At 39.4% G+C, this 20906-nt stretch overlaps 1 protein-coding gene across 6 annotated transcripts in view; it reads right to left on the bottom strand.

Moving 5' to 3' along the window:
* LOC109251272 (NXPE family member 3-like) overlaps window positions 1-20906 on the bottom strand; it is a 67459-nt gene that overhangs the window by 15655 nt on the left and 30898 nt on the right. For 2 of the 6 annotated variants that reach the window (XM_053894062.1, XM_019422698.2), the window contains 3 exons: window positions 14730-14887; window positions 14238-14443; window positions 7740-7854 (listed from right to left, as the gene is read on the bottom strand). In XM_053894062.1, the coding sequence (XP_053750037.1) occupies window positions 7740-7854; window positions 14238-14242 (120 nt within the window). In that variant the 5' untranslated portion in view covers window positions 14243-14443; window positions 14730-14887. Of the gene's footprint in view, window positions 1-7739; window positions 7855-7959; window positions 8045-14237; window positions 14444-14729; window positions 14888-20906 lie in introns of all 6 variants that reach the window. The other 4 variants (XM_019422701.2, XM_053894064.1, XM_019422699.2 and 1 more) reach the window with 3 other exon arrangements.

Genomic DNA, 20906 nt, shown 5'->3' with positions numbered 1-20906 from the left:
ATGAGATGTCCAGGAATAGGGCATGAAAGGCTGGTTAGTGTCTCCAACAATGTCATCAAGGATCCAGCCTCCATATGCTGTCCTTATTATGTTGACTTGCTGTTCATGGTGCAAGATGGCTGTCTATCCAGTGCTTATGTCCATGTGTCAGCAAGTAAAATGGGAAATAGCAAACTGTGCTTGGATTTTCCCCTTTAAATTAGGAAAGAAAACATTTTCCAAAAGCCCCACCCAGAAGACTTTGGCTTTATATTTCATTGTCAAGTGTCAGCTGACCACCAGAGCTAGGAGAATGACATTATCGTGATTGGTTGAGACCAGTTACAATTCAGCCTGGAGGGCTTAGGCTTGGGTAAGGATTCATCTTCCCTGAAATTCAGGGATTTCTGAAGTAGCATGCTAGTAAACCAACTCTCCAGAAAGACAAAAAAGTCCTGGTTTAGAGGTTCTGTTTTTAGAGAAAGGTGTTTAACAGATAATTGACAGTCCTTTGCTACACTCAATATTACCTCTTCGGTGTCCACTTCAGATGTGACCAAGGTGGATAATGGATAAGGAAGAACTTCCCAGATGATGAAGCCAAGGACCATGGAAACCAATGTGTGGGGAGCCCTTCCCAGGGAGTAGAATGATTATATGCTGAATTCTTAGCTCTTCTCCTCCCTTCCCAAACTTCACCCCCAGCCTTCTTCCCAGACTCACCTCCTAGAAGACTGACAGCTAAGCACAGGCCACCAACCTCAAAGCAGAATCCTGGAAAATTTCTCTGAGGAATCTGACCTGAGAGGAAAGACCTAATGGTACTAACATACAGATTCTCCAATCACCCTACATTGAAAAGCCACCACCCATAAAGCTTTCCATTTGTTTATTGCTAGTATATAGAAATACAGTTGATTTTTATATTTTGGTTTTATATCATTTAACTGTCCTAAATTCACCTTTTGATTTAGTATTTTCTTCTTAAGATTTTCTTCTTAAATGACATTCCCCTGCCCCTGCCCATGTAAGTGACATATCAATGATATTGATTCTCTATTCCATTAACATGGTATATGTCTTAATTTATTTAGGTCTTCTTTGATTTATTTCATCAGTGTTTTGTAGTTTTCTGTGAACAGATCTTGCACATATTTTATTACATTTATACCTAAGTATTTTTCTCTTTTTTGGGTGGTGCTATTGGAAATGGTATTTTTAAATTTTTTGATTCCAATTGTTCATCTATAGAAATATAATTCATTTGGCTTTTCAAAAAAACTTTTTTAATGTTTATTCATTTTTGAGAGACAGAGCACAAGCGGGGGAGGGGCACAGACAGAAAGGGAGACACAGAATCTGAAGCAAGCTCTAGGCTCTGAGCTGTCAGTACAGAGCCCTACATGGGGCCTGAACTCACAGACCGTGGGATTATGACCTGAGCCGAAGTTGGACGCTTAACCAACTGAGTCACCAACCTCCCAAAAAAACCTTTTTAGACAGAGACTTCCTTTCCAATCTGCATACCATTTTCTCCCACTGCCTTATTGCACTGGCTCAGATTTCCAGTACAACGTTAAAGAGGAGTGCTGGAAGTAGATATCCATGCCATATTCCTGATCTTTCTGAAAAGCATTCAGTCTTTAACCATTACGTATGATTAAGTAGATTCCCTTTCTCAGGTTAAGTAAATTCTCTTTTATTCATGCTTTGCTAAGACTTTTAATCATGAATAGATGTTGAATTTCATCAAATACTTTTTCTGCATCTATTGAGATGGTCATGTATTTTTCCCTTAGGCCATTAACATGGTGAATTACATTTAGTGATGTTTGAATATTGAGTCAGCTTCGTACACTTGGGATAAAATCCACTTGACAATGATGGTTCTCCTAGGAAGGTTTTTTTTTAACTGCAAATTCAATTTCTATAATTGGTATGAGGCTATTCAGGTTATATATTTCTTTCTGAGACATCTTTTGTTGTTTGTATCTTTTAAGGAATTTGACAAACTTTTAAGGAGTTTGTCACCATCAAAGTTATCAAATTTACTTGCTTAAATCTATTCATCTATTTAGTATCTGCAGAATATTTACTGACATACCTCTTGCATTCCTAATATTGAAAATTTTTGTCTTTACTTTTTTCCTGATTAGTTGCACTTCAGGCTTAAGTTTTATTGATGTTCTCATAGAACCAGCTTTCAATTTTTTCTTTTTTTCTTCTGAGAAAGAAATTGAGAGAAAGAGAGAGAGAGAGAGAGAGAGGCAGAGAGAGAGGGAGAGAGAGAATTCCAAGAAGGCTCCTTGCTGTCAGCCCAGAGCCCAACGTGCGCATGATCCCATGAACCATGAGATCATGACCTGAGCCAAAATCAAGAGTTGGACACTCAACCAATTGAGCCAACCAGGTGCCCCTCAATTTATTTTCTATATTGTTTTTCTGTTTTCTATTTTATTTATTTCTACTTTGATATATATTTTTTTCTGCTTACATAGGACTTAATTGGTTCTTCTTTATCAGTTTCTCAGAACTCAGGTGGATACTGAGTTCATTGATTTGAGATCTTTTTTTTTTCTTTCTTTTTCCAAATTTTTATTTAAATTCTAGTTAGTTAACATGTAGTGTAATATTGTTTTCAGGAGTAGAAGAGTAGAATTTAGTGATTCATCACTTACATATAACACCCAGTGTTCAACACAAGTGCCTTCCTTAACACCCACAATCCATTTAGCCCAACCCCCCACCCACCTCCCTTCATCAACCCTCAGTTTGTTCTCTATCTTTAAGAGTCTCTTATGGTTCATTTCCCCCTCTTTCTTTTTTCCCCCCTTCCCATGTGTTCATCTGTTTTGTTTCTTAAATTCAACATGAGTGAAATCGTATATTTATCTTTCTCTGCCTGAATTATTTCATTTTAGCATAACACACTCTAGCTCCACCTGCATCATTGCAAATGGAAGATTTCATTTCTTTCGATGGCTGAGTAACATTCCATTATACACACACACACACACACACACACACACACACACACACACACACCCCATCTTTATCCATTCATTGGTCAGTGGACATTTGGCTCTCTTCATAGTTTGGCTATCGTTGATAACGCTGCTATAAACATCAGGGTGATGTAACCCATCGAATCTGTATTTTTGTATCCTTAGGGTAAATATCTAGTAGTGCAATTGCTGAATTGTAGGGTAGTTCTCTTTTTAGTTTTTTGAGGAACCTCCATACTGTTTTCCAGAGTGGCTGCACCAGTTTGCATCCCCACCAACAGTGCAAGAGCGTTCCCCTTTCTCTGCATCCTTGCCAACACTTGTTTCTTGTGTTGTTAATTTTAGCCATTCTGACAGGTATGAGGTGATATCTCATCACGGTTTTGATTCGTGTTTCCCTGATGATGAGTGGCGTTGAGCATCTTTTCATGTATATGTCAGCCATCTGGATTTCTTCTTTGGAAAAATGTCTATTCATGTCTTCTGCCCAGTTCTTAACTAGATTATTTGTTTTTTGGGGGGGTGTTGTTTGATAAATCCTTTATAGATTTTGTCTACTAATCCTTTATCAGATATGTCATTTGCAAATATCTTTTCTCATTCTGTAGGCTGCCTTTTAGTTTTGTTGATTGTTTCCTTCACTGTGCAGAAGATTTTATCTTGATGACGTCACAAATTTTGCTTTTGTTTCCCTTACCTCTGGCAATGTGTCTAGTAAGAAGTTGCTATGGCCCATGTCAAAGAGGTGGCTGCTTGTGTTCTCTAGGATTTTGATAGTTTCCTGTCTCACATGTAGGTCTTTCATCCACTTTGAATTTATTTTGGGGTATGGTATAAGAAAGTGGTCCAGTTTCATTCTTTTGCATGTTGCTGTCCAGTTTTCCCAACACCATTTGTTGAAGAGACTTTCTTTTTTCTGTTGGATATCCTTTCCTACTTTGTCAAAGATTAGTTGGCCATATAGTTGTAGGTCCATTCTGGGTTTTCTATTTTGTTCTATTGATCCCTGTGTCTGTTTTTGTGCCAGTAGTCTTGATGACTTGCTTTGTAGTCCAGAATCATGATGCCTCCAGCTTTGCTTTTCTTTTTCAGGATTGCTTTGACTATTTGGGATCTTTTGTGGTTCCATAAAAATTTTAGGATTGTTTATTCTAGCTCTGTGAAAAATGCTGGCAGTATTTTGATTGGGTTGAATTAAATGTGTAGATTGCTTTGGGTAGTATAGACATTTCAACAATGTTTGTTCTTCCAATCCATGAGCATGGAATGTTTTTCCATTTTTTTGTGTCTTCTTCAATTTCTTTCATAAGTGTTCTATAGTTTTCAGAGTACAGATATTTTTACCTCTTTGGTTAAGTTTATTCCTTTTGACCTTATGGTTTTTGGTGCAGTTGTAAATGAGACTGATTCCTTGATTTCTTTTTCTGCTTCTTCATTATCGGTAAATAGGAATGCAACAGATTTTTGTACATTGATTTTATATCCTGAAACATTGCTTAATTTGTATATTAGTTCTAGCAATATTTTGGTGGAGTCTTTTAAGTTTTCTACATAGAGTATCATGTTGTCTGCAAATAGCAAAATTTTGATTTCTTCCTTGCTGATCTGGATGCCTTTTATTTCTTTTTGTTGTCTGATTGCAGAGTCAAAGCTCTCAGTTTTTCCCCATTGAGGATAATATTAGCTGTGGGTCTTTTGTATACGGCCTTTATGATGTTGAGGTATGTATATCTATCCCTACTTTCTGGAGGGTTTTTATCAAGAATGGTTGCTGTATTTTGTCAAATGCTTTTTCTGCATCTATTGAGAGGATCATATGGTTCTTATCCTTCTTATTTATTTATTTTTTTCAAATTTTATTTAAATCCAAGCTAGTTAACATATATATCTTTCCTTTTATTAATGTTGTGTATCACATTGATTGACTTGCGAATATTGAACCACCCCTGCAGCCCAGGAATAAATTCCCACTTGATCATGGTGAATAATTCTTTTAATGTACTCTTGGTTTGATTTGCTAGTTTCTTGTTGAGGATTTTTGCATCAAGGTCATCAGGGATATTGACTTTTTAGTAATTTTCCTTTTAGTAGGGTCTTTGTCTGGTTTTGGAATCAAGGTAATGCTGGCCTCATAAAACGAGTTTGGAAGTTTTCCTTCCATTTCTATTTTTGGAACAGTTTGAGAAGAAGTATTAATTCTTCTTTAAATGTCTGGTAGAATTCCCTTGGGAAGCCATCTGGCCTTGGACTTTTGTTTGTTGGGAGTTTTTTTTTTTTTTTTTTTTTTTAATGTTCATTCATTTTTGAGAGGGGGGAGGAGCAGAGACAGAGGGAGACAGAGGATTCAAAGCAGGCTCTGTGCTGACAGCAGACAGCCCGAGGCAGGGCTCCAACTCAAAAATCCTGAGATCAGGACCTCAGCTGAAGTTAGACGCTCAATCGTCTGAGCCACAGGCACCCCTGTTGGGAGATTTTTGATTACTAATTCAATTTCTTTGCTGGTTATGGGTCTGTTCAGATGATCTATTTCTTCCTGTTTCAGTTTTGGTAGTTTGTGTATTTCTAAGAATTTGTCTGAGATCTTACTTCTTTTCTGACAAAGGCATTTAGTGCTATAAATTTCCCTGTGAGTATCCTACAAAAATTAATAGGTCTGTTTTCATTTTCCATTTGTTCAAAATACTTTACAATTTCCTTTAAGATTTTCCTTTGACCCATGAACTATTTAGATGTTGCCTAGTTTCCAAATATTTGGGAGTTTTCTCGAAATCTTTCCATTATTGATTTCTAATGTATTTTCAATGTGATCTGAGAACACAATTTTGTATGATTTGAAACATTTTAAATTTATTTAGACTTGTTTTATGATTCAGAATATAATCTATTTTGGTAAACATTCCATAAGCACTTGAAAAGAATGTGTATTCTTCTGTGTTGTGCGGAGTGTTCTATAAATGACATAATTGGGTCAAGTCAGTTGGTACTGTTGTTCACATCTTCGGTATGCTAACCTATTTTCTGTCAATTTATACTGTCAATTATAGATGAAGGGATATTGAAATCTCTAATTGTGAATTTGTCTATTTTTTATTTGAAGTCCTGTAAGTTTTTGCTTCATATATTTTGAAACTCTGTTATTAGATGCATAAACAGGTCTGTTATGTCCTCTTGACGGATTGCTGAATCGATCCTTTTAATGTTATGAAATATTTCCCTTTATAGCTTCAATTCCAGTCCAACACCTCAGGGTCTATTCCAGTCTTCCCTTTCCATATTTGTAAGTCCTTCAATAATGGAAACTGGTTTCTCATTATCCTGAATGCATTTACTTACTTGCCTGATTTCCCTGTATGAAACCAATTTCCCAACATTTCCCTGCTCTTGTCTAGCTGCCACCTTTCTTGACTGCCTTCCTCCATAATTCCCAAGGGCTTATCACTCTATAGTGGTATCAGGAAATGCCATCTCTTTTTTTTTTTTAATTTTTTTTTTAACGTTTATTTATTTTTGAGACAGAGAGAGATAGAGCATGAACGGGGGAGGGGCAGAGAGAGAGGGAGACACAGAATCGGAAGCGTGCTCCAGGCTCTGAGCCATCAGCCCAGAGCCCGACGCGGGGCTCGAACCCACGGACTGTGAGATCGTGACCTGAGCTGAAGTCGGACGCTCAACCGATTGAGCCACCCAGGCGCCCCGGAAATGCCATCTCTTGAAGTAATCTTTTCCTCTGCTAGGATCATATCCCTAAGATACATACTCTATCCTGAGATAGCACTTTTCTAGTAAATTCTCATTTCCTGTTCTCTGATAACTCAAAACAAGAAAATATGTTCAAGAAAAGATTCTCAGTTTCACCAGAACTAGTCAGAGCAACAACAAAAATAAACTTATCTCAGGCTAAATGGCAAAAAGTTTGAACTAATGCCCAGAAAACGGAGCTATAGAAGCAACTCAGTTTGAAGACAACTGCTATTTAGCTTAACATAAATGATTTGTCCTTTGTACATACATAGATTTCTATCTTTAAGGTTTCTTTTATTTTTTCCCTTAAATTTTTTAAATGTTTTCTTTTGTTACATTTTTTTAATGTTTACTTATTTTTGAGAGAGAGAGACAGAACACAGCAGGGAGGGGCAGAGAGAGAAAGAGAGAGACATAGAATCCGAAGCAGGCTCCAGGCTCTGAGCTGTCAGTACAGAGCCCAACGTGGGGTTTGAACTCACAAACCATGAGATCATGACCTGAGCTGAGTTGGACGCTTAACCAGTTGAGCTACCCAGGCGCCCCTATTCCTGATAGAGCTTCTTTTTGAATAGTTCAATTTTTTTTTTTCTTAGTGGAACCAAGGGGAAAAGGAAACTCTTACATATATGCAGAGGTAGAGAGGGAGAGCAGGGCATCCTTAGAGACAGGTATGGGGGCTATCTCAATTTTAAGATCTAGAAAGGAGCCAGGTGGGCTGGAGCAGAAATATAGCACCTTGGGGGAAAGAAAGCATGGAGAGCTCAGGTTTCCTTCTTCCCCTCAGTTTTTCAGGCTAGTGTTTTGGACTCCCTTACAGTTACCCCTACCTGCTATAATTTGCTCATTCTTTTTCTAAGAGCTTGTCCCTCTTGGACACTTCTGTTTCTGGATTAGAAACAGGAAAGTGGAATGATGAAATGGACAGCTTCCTTCAGCCTCCTTCTCCTGGATGGAAGCAATTGGTTCAAGCTCTATGGATAGAGAGAGACAAGTGGAAAGAAATATACTTACACAAATTGCAATGACTGATCCCACAATCACAATCATGTGCCACCTGAACGGTCTGATGAATAGGTCTGTGGAAGCCTGGAGTTGTTTACTAAACATCTGGTGTGTGATCAAGACCCTAAATAGATAAAAGTGTCAAATCAGAAGCAGTGTCATTATAAACATGGTGCAATATGAGTTTTCTACTGTCTCCCCCATAAAGAAGATGGATAATGACAATCACCATGGATGAGATGACTTTTATAGAAGTTCAAGTGTCCAGTGGAGAAGTTTCAACACACCCTTGGAGCAATTATGATCCAGCAATTCTATTCATGTACACAAAAAACTTATATGAGAATGTTTTATTCATAATATTCCCAAATTGAAAAAGAAAACACAAATATCCACCAATGGAAGAATAGATAAGCAAGTTTTGGTATGTTCATACAATTGAATAACAACTAGCAATAAAAAGAAAACAACTACAAATAAATGCAATAACATGAATGACTTTCAAAAAATATCAGGTTGAGTGAAAAAAGCAAAACCCAAAAGGTATATATTACATGATTCTTTTAATAAGAAATTCTAGAAGAGGCAAACTAATCTATGGTGATAGAAATCAGAATAACAGTTGGCTCTGGTAGAAGGGGTTGACTAAAAGGGGGCATGAAGGAACCTTATGGGGTTCTGGAAATGTCCTTTATCTTGAATTGGGTGATGTTTTTTATATATTATATACATTTGTCCAAATTAGTTATAGACAGATCTGTGCATTTGACTATATGAAAACTATATCTTAATAAAGAGAAGAAAAGATAAGCATGTATACTTATATAATTCATAACTAAATTTTACACACTATCAGCATGGTGGAGATGGTGCATGGGGTAAGATTAAGGGATATGAGAGTACACTAAGTATTTGTATCATTCAAGGGGGAATATACAGATGATGATATACTTCTTTTTGATACTATTATGAAACTGTATTTTTTTTAAGTTTATTTATTTTGAGAGAGACAGAGAGAGACAGAGACAGAGAGAAAGGGGGGGAGAGAGACCCAAGCAGGCTCCACACTGTCAGTGCAAAGCTCAGTGCAGGGCTTGAACTCAGGAACTGTGACAGCATGACCTGACCAAAATCAAGAGTCAGATGCTTAACCAACTGAGCCACTTAGGTACCCCAAATGAAATTTTTTTATTTTTGGATTGTTCACTCACAGTGTTTAGGAATATAATTTTTTTTGGCATATTAATCCTCACAACCTTGCTGAACTTGTTTGTTAGCTCTAAAAGTTTTCAGCACATTCCGTAGAATTTTTTTTTTATTATTATTTATAAAAAAAATTTTTTTTAACGTTTATTTATTTTTGAGACAGAGAGAGACAGAGCATGAATGGGGGAGGGGCAGAGAGAGAGGGAGACACAGAATCGGAAGCAGGCTCCAGGCTCTGAGCCGTCAGCCCAGAGCCCGACGTGGGGCTCGAACTCACGGACTGTGAGATCGTGACCTGAGCTGAAGTCAGACGCTTAACCGACTGAGCCACCCAGGCGCCCCCGTAGAATTTTATTTATACAAGATCATGTCATCTGGAAAATAGAGGGAATTTCACTTCTTCCTTTCAAATCTATATGCTTTTTTAAAACACTTTTTTAATGTTTTTATTTATTTTTGAGACAGAGAGAGACAGAGCATGAGCAGGGGAGGGGCAAAGAGAGAAGGAGACACAGAATCCAAAGCAGGCTCCAGGCTCTGAGCAGTCAGCACAGAGCCCAACGCGGGGCTCGAACTCACAGACTGTGAGATCATGACCTGAGCTGAAGTCAGATGCTTAACCCACTGAGCCACCCAGGTGCCCCCAAATCTATACGCTTTTTATTTCATTTTCATACTTGGTTTCTCTCACTACCTCTGGTACAATATTAAAATCAATAAGGGGTAAGTAAAATAAGAAATCAATAGAGGTGGGGCACCTGGGTGGCTCAGTTGCTTAAGTGTGGGGCTTTGGCTCAGGTCATGATCTTGCAGTTCATGACTTCAAGCCCCACGTTGGGCTCTGTGCTGACAGCTCAGAGTCTGGAGCCTGTTTCAGATTCTGTCTCTCTCTCTCTCTCTCTGTGTCCCTACCCCACTCATATCTTGTCTCTCTCTGTCTCTCAAAAATAAATAAAAACATTAAAAATTTAAAAAATAAAAAAAGTAATCAATAGAGGTAAATAAACATAAGCACAAGTAACAAATATAAGACTAAAAATAGAATGTAAAATGTTTAAACCATCAGGAAAAATATTTGATTCATCCATTGAAAAGCAGGGAAGGACAGCGGCACCTGGGTGGCTCAGTCAGTTTAGTGGCTGACTTCAGTTCATGTCACGATCTTGTGGTTTGTGAGTTTTTTTTTAACATTTATTTATTTTTGAGACAGAGAGAGACAGAGCACGAACAGGGGAGGAGCAGGGAGAGAGGGAGACACAGAATCCGAAACAGGCTCCAGGCTCTGAGCTGTCAGCATGGAGCCCGACGCGGGGCTCGAACCCACAGACCGCGAGATTATGACCTGAGCTGAAGTCGGATGCCCAACCGACCAAGCCACCCAGGCGCCCCAAAAATAAATATTTTTTTAAAAGGCTATTTCTTTAAAAAAAAAAAAAAAAAGGAAAGTAGGGAAGGAGAAAAAAAGAAAGTACAATAAATGGGAAATTTGAAATACATTAGAAGAAACAAGTCGTAATTTATACAGTCATTGAAATAAATGTAAATAGGTTAAACTCACCAATTAAAAGACAGTGGAGTGCAATCAAGAACATATGCTCTTAGTAGACCTCTCACCACAAGAAAACACACAAAAAAAGGATATAGGCTTAACTACATCCCAACCTCTCCTCCCAAACTCACCAGATTCAATCTCTCTACCACAGAAAGGAAGTGAATGAAGAGTTCAAGAGATGAAAGAAACATTACATTAATGGCTGCCCCTGCTAGATGGAAATATCAGAAGTGAGGGATAAGTGTTTTCTCTACCACGACCTCTGTAATATACAAAGAACTCTTACCAATTGATTAGAAAAAGATAATATCATGGACAAATGGGCAAATGTCACAAATAGTTAGGTTTGTCAGATAGCCAGCCTTAGGAATAGGTGCTCAAATTCACTAAAAGCCAGAAAACTATAAATGAAAACAACAATGAGATATAATTCCCTATTTCTGCCTAAAACGTGGAAGAAAAGAAAGGAGGAAAATAAATTATGCTCGTGAAACTTTGAAGTGTTTAAAGCTTTTTGTTGTTGTTGTTGTTGTTGTTTTAAGTTTATTTATTTACTATGAGAGAGAAAGAGAGCTGGGGAAGGGCAGAGAGAGGGAGACAGAGAATCTCAAACAGGCTCCACATTCACAGCGTGGAACCCACTGCAGGGCTTGAACTCACGAACTGTGAGATCATGACCTAAGCCAAAATTCAGAGTCAATGCTTAACTGACTGAGTCGCCCAGGCATCCCTGTTCAAGCCTTTTTGGAAGGCAATCTGGCCACATATATTAATATTTAAAATGCAAATACTCTTTAAACCAGCAATTCTGGCTCTTAGATAGCTATCCTAGAGAAATAAAAGGACCTATTTGAAAGGAATGGGATATTTATTGCAGCACTGCTCACAGTGGTCCAGACTGGAAACCAAGCATATGTATATTAATAGGGGAATTCTACCATGTTATGCAATGAAATGTTGATATGGGATAGAGTTATACTAGGTAACTTGGAAGTGTGAACATAAGGTATTACCAAATAAGAAAAGCAAGGTGATAAAAGTATGGATTGAAGTATATCACATTTCAAAACCAAGAAAAAAATCTATCTATTTGCTTATAAAGTATATGTATATTATATAAGCATAGATACACAGACATACACATATCTCTGTATGACAGTAATTGAGTATGGAGAAAAATATAGAAGGGTACACAGCAGGTAGTAACATATGTAGGACAGAAATAGGGAGATAAGTGTTCATTTAGGAAGAAGAGATAGGAAGAAAGAAAAAATTCATGATTTTAAAATACACACACATACACACAGTATGTGTAATATCATCCCATTCATGTAAAACTATACACATGTGTGTCTGAATGCATAAAGGAGTTCTTGAAAGGATGGTCACCAAACTGTTATCTCAAGGTAATGAGATTTCAGGTGTCTTCTATTTTTCTCTTTATATTTCCATGTGTTATTCAAATTCAAATAAAAAGCAAGTGTTATTTATATGATCACACTTTAATTACGGAAATAAAAAGTGTACTTTTATGGAGGAATTCTTTTCCTCCTCCACTGAGGCTGGATTCCAAGAAAGGACAGGATTAGGTGGGGCAAAGACGGGCATATCCCTAAGTACTACTGCCTTGGTGGCCGATGACATATTTAAGTAGGAGAGGACCATGTTTAAGTAGGAGTCCAAAGGACTACTTATAAAGGGCACATGGGCATGGGGCCTCTTCCAAGTTGTCTAGAGCCAGAGAGAGAGATGCATCCACTGGAAACTTGGCCTGGAGCTTGAAAACCAGGCCTTCCACTATCCAGCGTGAACCCTGGGGCTGGCAAAGAGCTAATGCTGCCAGACTCAGTGGCAACCTGGTTCTTGGGTAGGATGGGGGACCATCAAGCTGAGGATAAACTGAGACTCCTCTTGACCTTCTGCATTACTTTCTGCCTGTTCTCTAACCCAGAGCAGCAAAGAGCCCTGGGCCAAGTGAGTGGTATCACCAATGTCATTATAATTTTCTGTATTATCGTCTCCAACAGTGCCCATGTGGAGACTGAGTGAATATAAAATATCCAAATGCAATTAAAATTATGAGGCCCCATTAAAAACATGAAGCAATTAGCAGTAACACAGCCACCTGGGCAGATTTTTAGCTTCTGCCCAAATGAAGATGGAAGGCAGAAGTGTATGAAAGAGATTCAGTCCCCCAGTAGCTATTAGCAAACTCCAGAAACATTCCCCTTCCATCTCTTTTCTTGAAATGTGAGGACTTGGTCCCCAATTCCACTCACCTAGTCACTTTTTCACTCTATCAAGCACCTAGAAACTCCACCCCTGCTTCTTTGTACTTGTAATATTGGACAGACTTCCTTAAAATCGAAAAGCTACTGGCACTGCTCTAATAAATCCAGTCATCTTACACTGTCAGGCATCTGCTTCCAGATTATTACCACATCAGGTTTATTCAACATCTTATCAAATCTAAGGCAAATACTAATAAGAGAATTTCACTTGGGATAGAGCCAGGGATCTCTTCCCTGACTTCATAAAGCAGCTGCAACCTATTCTTTAATTCCTCTCCCTCCAGCTCCTCCTTTAAGAGGGAGGGCTTATGTCTTCCTCTGCACTTCTTGTGGCTGTTGGAAGACCTGGGAATCCAGACCATCCTTCTTTAGAAATTCCAGACATCCTATCACTCAATTGCTCCTTTTCACTCCTGAGACAAGGTTGCAGGCTCCATATTCTCCCCAACACAGCTCTGAGACCTAGGCAGACACATTCAGCTAGGGCAGACCAAGAAGAGGAACCAATCTACCTAATTAGAAGTGCCACCCAGGGCAAAGTCAAGTTGACATCATAACTCAAACACTAGAGGGATGACAGCAAAACCATGTCAGAGAGGCTTGTTCAGCTAATGGATAAGTCACTACTGTATATACACTTGAACATACTGTTGCAATTTGGGTGGCAACCAGCAGGTTCCCCAGCCAGCACTGTATTCCGGATCACCTAGACGACTGCTATGCATCAGGCAATGGTCAATAGGAGCAAAAAGGGAAGTAGGAACAAAGGAGACCCCTTTTGCCACCACCCAGTGCCACCTCCCTTTTCCTTTTCCTCCAGTTCCTGAGTGAGAATGAGCATGCAGGGAAACCATGAGGTAGGCTACAGAACCACAGGGTCAGCTATGGGCTTACTTGTGTAGCACCACACTCTAAAATACCTTGGTCATCATCCTTGGCTCTGCACAGTTGGATGCTGGCTTCTGCCTTGCAGGGGTGGACACCTAATATTCTAACCTAGAGATACTCCACATCTCACCCTCCTCCCAATCACGAACCTGCTCCCAGTTCTGCACAAGGTTGCCAGTGCTAACAAGGTTGCCATCTCTGAGGTCTTTTTCTCCATTAGCTTTCTCAAGTTCCCAGCAATATTTGACACTGTTGACCACTTTCTCCACCCTGAAGCTTTACCCAAGTCTCCTGTTTTCTTAATCACTTGGGCACTGCCTCATACCCCCTTCTGTGGACATTACCCAATGTTCTGTTTGTACATACCACTTTCCGAAAACCAGGTGCCATATCCTGTGCCCTTCTTTGTATTCCACACAACAATAAGGATAGTAATTTGCCCAGATGATGATTTTAATTCATGCTGGTTGCTTGACAAGTAGACCAAATACCCTGTTCCCTCAACCTGAGTCTGCCCATGTCTCCACTTTCTCTGCTCACATTTCCTTTCTGAAGCCTCAGCCTGCTTACCTCATCTCAGGATACCTCTCAGCTCTTCTTGTTCTTTCTGTCTTTCCTCTGTAAAGTCCCCAAAGTCTTGTTTCCTCTTTTCATAGCAACTCACAGGGTAACATCCTGCCAATGGCTCAAATATTGCCCAAGTACGGCATCTCCAAACGTGAGGATGATGTGGCCAGTCACCACCCAGAATGAAGTCAAATGTGGAGAGAAGGCACCTGTAGTAGGAAAGAGAGCCACGCTTCTTAGCAGAATAAAGTTAGAGGCTGAAAACACAACAGCAAAGAAGAAATGTCTTCTTATTCCCTGCAGGGGAATAAGTCTGCAGGCAAGAGGAGCTTAATCACTGTAGAACACTATGGTCCAAACCCCCAAAGAATAACGACTTCCTCTTCCCACTCACCAGAAAGCCTTTTCTACTCATGTCTGTTGAACAAAGCAAATACTGGCGAGAGGGCCATGTACATCTCCGTTCTAAAAAGAAACTAGACTTGAAGCTAATACCTAGGAAGATGCAGGGAATGTGCAGGATGATGTCCTTGCTTGAAGACTGAGTGCTTTTTTCCTGAGTCAGAATTTTCATTGTCTTCTGTGTAGCATTCAAGCACTAAGAAGTGAAAAGGGACCCAAGTTGGGGGCCGGGAGGATTCCCAGTGTCATGGCTGTAGGAAATGCATGAGAGGTTAGGGGAAAAAGACAAACTTTGAAATCCGAGTTTACACAGGAAAACATTATTTTGATTCTATTTCCAAAATAGATAATACAAATTATTTGATCAGACAAAATAAGAAAGACTGATTTACAAAAAGGAAAACTCAGAAAGCAGAGAGGGAAGTATTCTGGCCAGAGTCTGGTAAGGAGACAGAAATCCCACTAGATTGAGCAGAGAGAATTTAATATCAAGAATTGTTAACCAGGTATAAAGAGCTGTGCATAGGTAACTGGAAAAGCAGAACACTATGTTGTTGGGTAGGTTCCAACTGCCGGAAGCAGCCACTACCCTTGGGACTGAGGGAGTCTAGCCAAGTTGTTAGAACAGTAAACACTTAGAAACGTAGGAGTCCATGGAGATAGTACTCAGACCTCTGCAGAGTGGCGCTGCCCAATTGGTTCTGAAAGTGTTGAAAAAACCACAAACTTGATCAGCTTCTGCTCCTGGAAGCAATAGGTGCCACCAGTGTGAGGAGGGTATCTGACTCGCTGGAAGGACACAAGCAGCAATCCCATAAGAAGCAGACAGGAATAGCAAATCCTGTCTCTTTGCAAGTCCTCTCTTTCCTGCAGCCTTGCCCTCTACTTCTGGCATCCTCTATTGGAAGAGCCTAACAGGCAACCAGCAGGTAGAGCAGCAATGTTTGCGGAGTCCCAGCCCCAGACTCACAAAGTAGAGCATAGAAGGGTAAGTTTGGAACTGAGAGACAATAGCATATCTAACAGCAGAGGCAGACAAAACAGTAATTAAACTTGTTGCCTAGAAGTTGTTCCATGTGAGAGGTGCCCGGGTGGCTCAGTCAGTTGAGCCTCTGACTTGATTTTGGCTCAGGTCATGAGCCCAGGGTCATGGGATAGAGCCCCCCATCAGGGTCCGGGCTGACTGTGGAGCCTGCTTAACATTCCCCCTCTCTCCCTCTGCCCCTCTCCCCTGCTCATGCACGCTCTCTCTAAAACAGAGGTAGTAATAATTAAAAAAAATAAGTTGTTCCACGTAAGCAATCAGCTTAGCTATAGGTTTTCTAGCAATAAGGCCAACACTAAGGTTTATAAAATGTTTTCTTTCCTAGTAAAGCAAGATACAGCTTTGGAGAAAAGCACTCTGTTAACTAAATTGTAGAAGACACAGTGGAGGGAGGAGGGTTGTCTGGGGGAGAACCTGAGATAACAAGGTCTCTGAGGGAATGGAGTTTGGCTGAGTTGGATCATAGTTGCAAGGACTAAGGGAGAGGAGTCGTGCTCAGGGGTTTGCAATGTGAGGGTCCAGCATGCTGGTTTCTTTCTGGGTCAGAATTTCCATCATGGGCTACTGTCACTTTCAACTAGCTGTTTCCTGAGTTTTCAGGCAAGGCTGAGAGCTGAATACAAAATAAGTAATCACCTAAAACCATATCCAGGAAGTGTCAAGCATTTACCTTTTCCCTGGGATATACATTGCAAGGCAAGGGCTCAAGCCCTGCTACTAGTCCAGGAAACCACTTTGGGTATGATATACAAATCCTCAGAGATCTTCTCGCTTAATTCTGCTACCTCACCTCTTTCCTCACCCTGTCCCCATCTCAAAAAATGTTGCCATGTGATTTATACCATTCCTGGGCATCTCTGTTTCCCAGCCTGGAATGTCCTTCTATCTACAATGTCCTAGAATGCTCTGTGTCTGGCTAATTCACAATCCTCTTTCAGAACTCAGCTCAGGTATCTCCCCTTTGTGAAATTCTTCCCTAGGCCCCAGAGGCTGGGTCACATGCCTATCCTGTTACTCTCCACAGCTCACCTCTGTTATAACACTTACTGTATGAAATTGCAACTGCCAGTTACCAGGGGCAGCATAATAACTGACTCTGATTAATCAGAATTCTTACTTTCCAGAGATGGAAGCTAATTCTGGCTGATTAAAGAAAAGGGGTATTAATAAGAGGATTCCGTGTACTCCCCGTACTGCTGGGAGACTGGAAAAGCAAGCTTGAATGCTAAGTAAGCTTGTAGGAACTAGAGGGTCTAAGAAGCACTCAGACCTTAATTAAGGGTCTAAGGAACCCTTACACCATGCTCTGAACATGCCTCCTGAGGCGCCCACCACCAGTGCTGCTGCCTGACAATCACTGGGAGAAATATCTGCTGTTGTTTACACCAAGGATGCCATTTTTTGTGCCAGGAGCCTGACCTTGCAACTACCACCACTGATACCACCCTTACCAGCAAAATGGATTCCGTGTGGACCTCATTTTTCAGGTCACTCATGTCTGAATTGAAGGATGTGATATTATGGAAGCCAAGAATAGGAGAGTTTCATAAAGGAAGGCGTGGTCCATGATGTAGAAAAAAATCAAAAGGTAAGGACTGGATAGCGTTCATTGGATATACCCTAAAAGGGGTTTACCTTAATACGAGCAGTTTTGGTTGACTGGAAGGGAAAGCAGGGTGAGATGTGAAAGGGAGGAAATGAAGTTGGGGAGACCCCTCTTTCAATAACAATAGCACTGCAGCTTGAAGGCGTTCTCACTGGCCAAATCTGGAGTAATTTAAGAATCAATTCAAAGGAAGTAGGTCCTTGGTAGTATTATCTGTGGAAAATTCTGTGAGATCTGAAATAAATGTAGGTTTCTCCAGAAACCATATGTATTTTCTTCTGTAAGATGCCCGGAGGCAACATGAATCTAGAAGCACTTAAATTAATGTTGATCTAGAGATTTTTGAAGCCACCCAAGTGATGCCAATTTTGGTTGAAAATCAGCATGAGGACTGGCTTATGGCTATAAAGTATTAGTGGACACTTTCCCCTGCAGTTCTACTCATCAGATGTGCCCAAAGTAGTTTTTCTTGTGCTCCTTGGGTCTGGAGTTATATCTCTATATTACCCTTAGCCTAAGGGTAGAGTCCTTTGAGATCACAGTTTGTCTAGGGCTCTTCTATTAGACTGGGCACTTAGACCTTGTCTTTCCTTTCCAAGGCTACAAAACAGATGCTAAAGAATTAAAATTATCACCAATATTAGACATATCACCAATACACATGATGAAATTGTGTAAAACTAAATACATATGTGTGCAAATGAGTATAATAAAAATAGGGAGATTTGAATAAGACTGGTAGATTGTATCAATGTTAATATCCCAGTTGTGATATTGTACTATCTATCCCAAATATATTAAGTAAGAAAAAAAGGTACAGAATAGTCTATGCTATATGTTACCTTTTGCTAATGGTGTGCTGTGGGATTTGGTCCAACTACCCTGATGAAGACAACTGAAAAAAAGTAATTAAAAGAAAGTTTTAAAAAATTATCAGGAGAGAAAAGGGAAAGGATTAGAGCTCAGAGATAAAATAAGGCTGGTTCTAAACGAGGGGTATTTGTGAATAGAGAAAGCAGACATACAAAGCTCTGCTTCTGCCATTCTTAAGAGGTCAAGTGAACATAGGTCAAGTCCTTTGGCAATCAAGGAGGAAGACTTTAGTGAAATATGTTTTGCTTTTGGCTGAGAACCCCAAAACACCTGGGATTATTTACCAATCCATGAAAGTTCCCTGAAAGGTGGAGATGTATTTTTGGTGGAGCAATGGGGGTTGGAGCTTAGCACCTACCAAGGAAGAGCCCTAGTGTTATGTTCCCTGTACTGGGCTAGAAACTGAACTTTACTCTAGATGTTGGTGTGTACTATATTCTCAGAGACTATAAAGATGGCTCACGAAACTTCAAACTTTGTTCCTGAACTATAAACACTCTCAGATGTCTGCTGGAATGAAAAGTCTTCTTTAGAATATGATAACATTGCCTAAGGTCTTACATTATACATAAAAGTATCTTTTCAAATAAAATGTCCAGGAAACAATCAAGTATCACAAGACATATGGTGAAGCAAGACAAAACAAGCCAGGAGAATACAGTGCGAAAAATAGAACATAATTAATTTGCAGTCCTGGAGGAAAGAAGAATGGAAAAAGTTAATATTTGAAGAGATAATGGCTGAGAATTTCCCCAATTAAAGATGTAATGAAGGGCATCAATCTACTGTTTCAAAGATCCCAACAAAGTCAAAGGATTTTTTGGAAAATCCACATTAAATAACATTTGACTGAAAATACAGAAAAATCCAATGAAAAATAAGAGAAGACAAAAAGTGATCAATGCTAAGAATGAAATAAAGACTATCACTAAAGACTCTGCAGACATCAGAAGTATAAGGGAATACTGCAAACAACTTTACACACATAAATTTGACATTGTAGATGAAATGGATCAATTCACTAAAAAGCACAAACTATTAAACTCACCTAATATGTAACATTTACTTTGAATAGTGCTATAACTATTAAGAAAAATGTAAGCATATAACCAAACGCAGTATGTGTACCTTGTCTGAATCCTGATTCAAACAAATGTAATAGAAAAAGATCCACCATATAAATAGCAACCACAGAAAGTTGGTATAGACATTAAGGCAAACATCATTTCTACAAATAGGAAAGGTTTTCTCATAATGATAAAAAGCTCAATTTGCCAGTAATATATAATAATTCTAAACAGCTATGCATCTAATAATATGGCATCAAGGGCACCTGGCTGCCTCAGTTGATGCAGTGTGCGACTCTTGATCTTGGGGTTGTGAATTCGGGCCCCATGTTGGGTGTAGAGATTACTTAAAAATAAAATCTTAAAAAAATGGCATCAAGTAAATAAAGGAGATTTTTATACGTACCTATCAGTAATTGGTAAAATAACTATACAAAAGATTAGTAATGATGTAAAAGATTTGAACAACATGATTTTATTTTTTAATTTTTTTTTTTTAATGTTTATTTATTTTTGAGAGAGACAGAGACAGAATGCGAGTGGGTTCGGGGCAGAGAGAGAGGGAGACACAGAATCCGAAGCAGGCTCCAGGCTCTGAGCTGACAGCACAGAGACCAACACGGGGCTTGAACTCAAAAGCTGTGAGATCATGACCTGAGCCGAAGCCGGACGCTCAACCGACTGAGCCACCCAGGCACCCCTGAGCAACATGATTTTAAAAAACAGTCCTATTTAGTCAATAAAATAAGTATCAACTGTAGAATATGCATGCGAATATTTACAAAATTGATTGTATCCTGGACTAAAAAGCAAGGCTTATCAAATCTAAAAATATTTAAATCATATGAAATATATTTTCTGGTCACAATGCAATTATATTAGAAATCAATGACAAAGGGGCACCTAAGTGGCTTAGTCGGTTAAGCATCTGACTTCAGCCCAGGTCATGATCTTGCGGTTTGTGAGTTTGAGCTCCACATTGGGCTCTGTGCTGACAGCTTGGAGTTTGGAGCCTGTTTCTGATTCTGTGCTCCCTCTCTCTCTGCTCCTCTCCCGTTCACGCTCTGTCTCTCGTTCTCAAAAAAATAAACATTAAAAAAAAAGAGAGAAATCAATGACAAAAATAGTATTAATGGAAAGACATTTATTATCTCTCAGTTGAAACCACACTAAACTAAAAATTCAGTATAACAACAGTTATTCAGTATAATCACAATTATGCAATATAATCATAAAAATTCCAACAGGAATTGTTTTCAATTTCACAAATTGGTGAAAGATTTCTATGGACGCTCAAAAAAAAAATCTGCCAAGGCCCTTTTATTTAAAAAAATTTTTTTTAATGTTTCTTTATTTCTGAGACAGAGAGACAGAGCACGAGTGGGGGAGGGGCAGATAGAGATGGAGACACAGAATCCAAAGTGGGCTCCAGGCTGTGAGCTGCCAGCACAGAGCCCAATGCGGGGCTCGAACTCACAAACCGTGAGATCATGACCCAAGCCGAAGTCGGACGCTCAACTCACTGAGCCACCCAGGCGCCCCATGCCAAGGCCCTTTTAAAGAACAAAAATGTAGGTCTTGTCTACCAGAAATGCAGAATTATTATGGAACTTTAGTAATGAAGACTGGGTGGTACTGGCGCAGATATAGACAAATCGACTCACTGTACAGAATAGACA

Source organism: Panthera pardus, unplaced genomic scaffold (assembly GCF_024362965.1).
Source record: "Panthera pardus isolate Hobbes unplaced genomic scaffold, ASM2436296v1 HiC_scaffold_4, whole genome shotgun sequence".
NCBI classification, from domain to species: Eukaryota; Metazoa; Chordata; class Mammalia; order Carnivora; family Felidae; genus Panthera; species Panthera pardus.
Note: the sequence above shows the minus strand (reverse complement) of the source record. Positions and strands in the feature narration are given on the sequence as shown.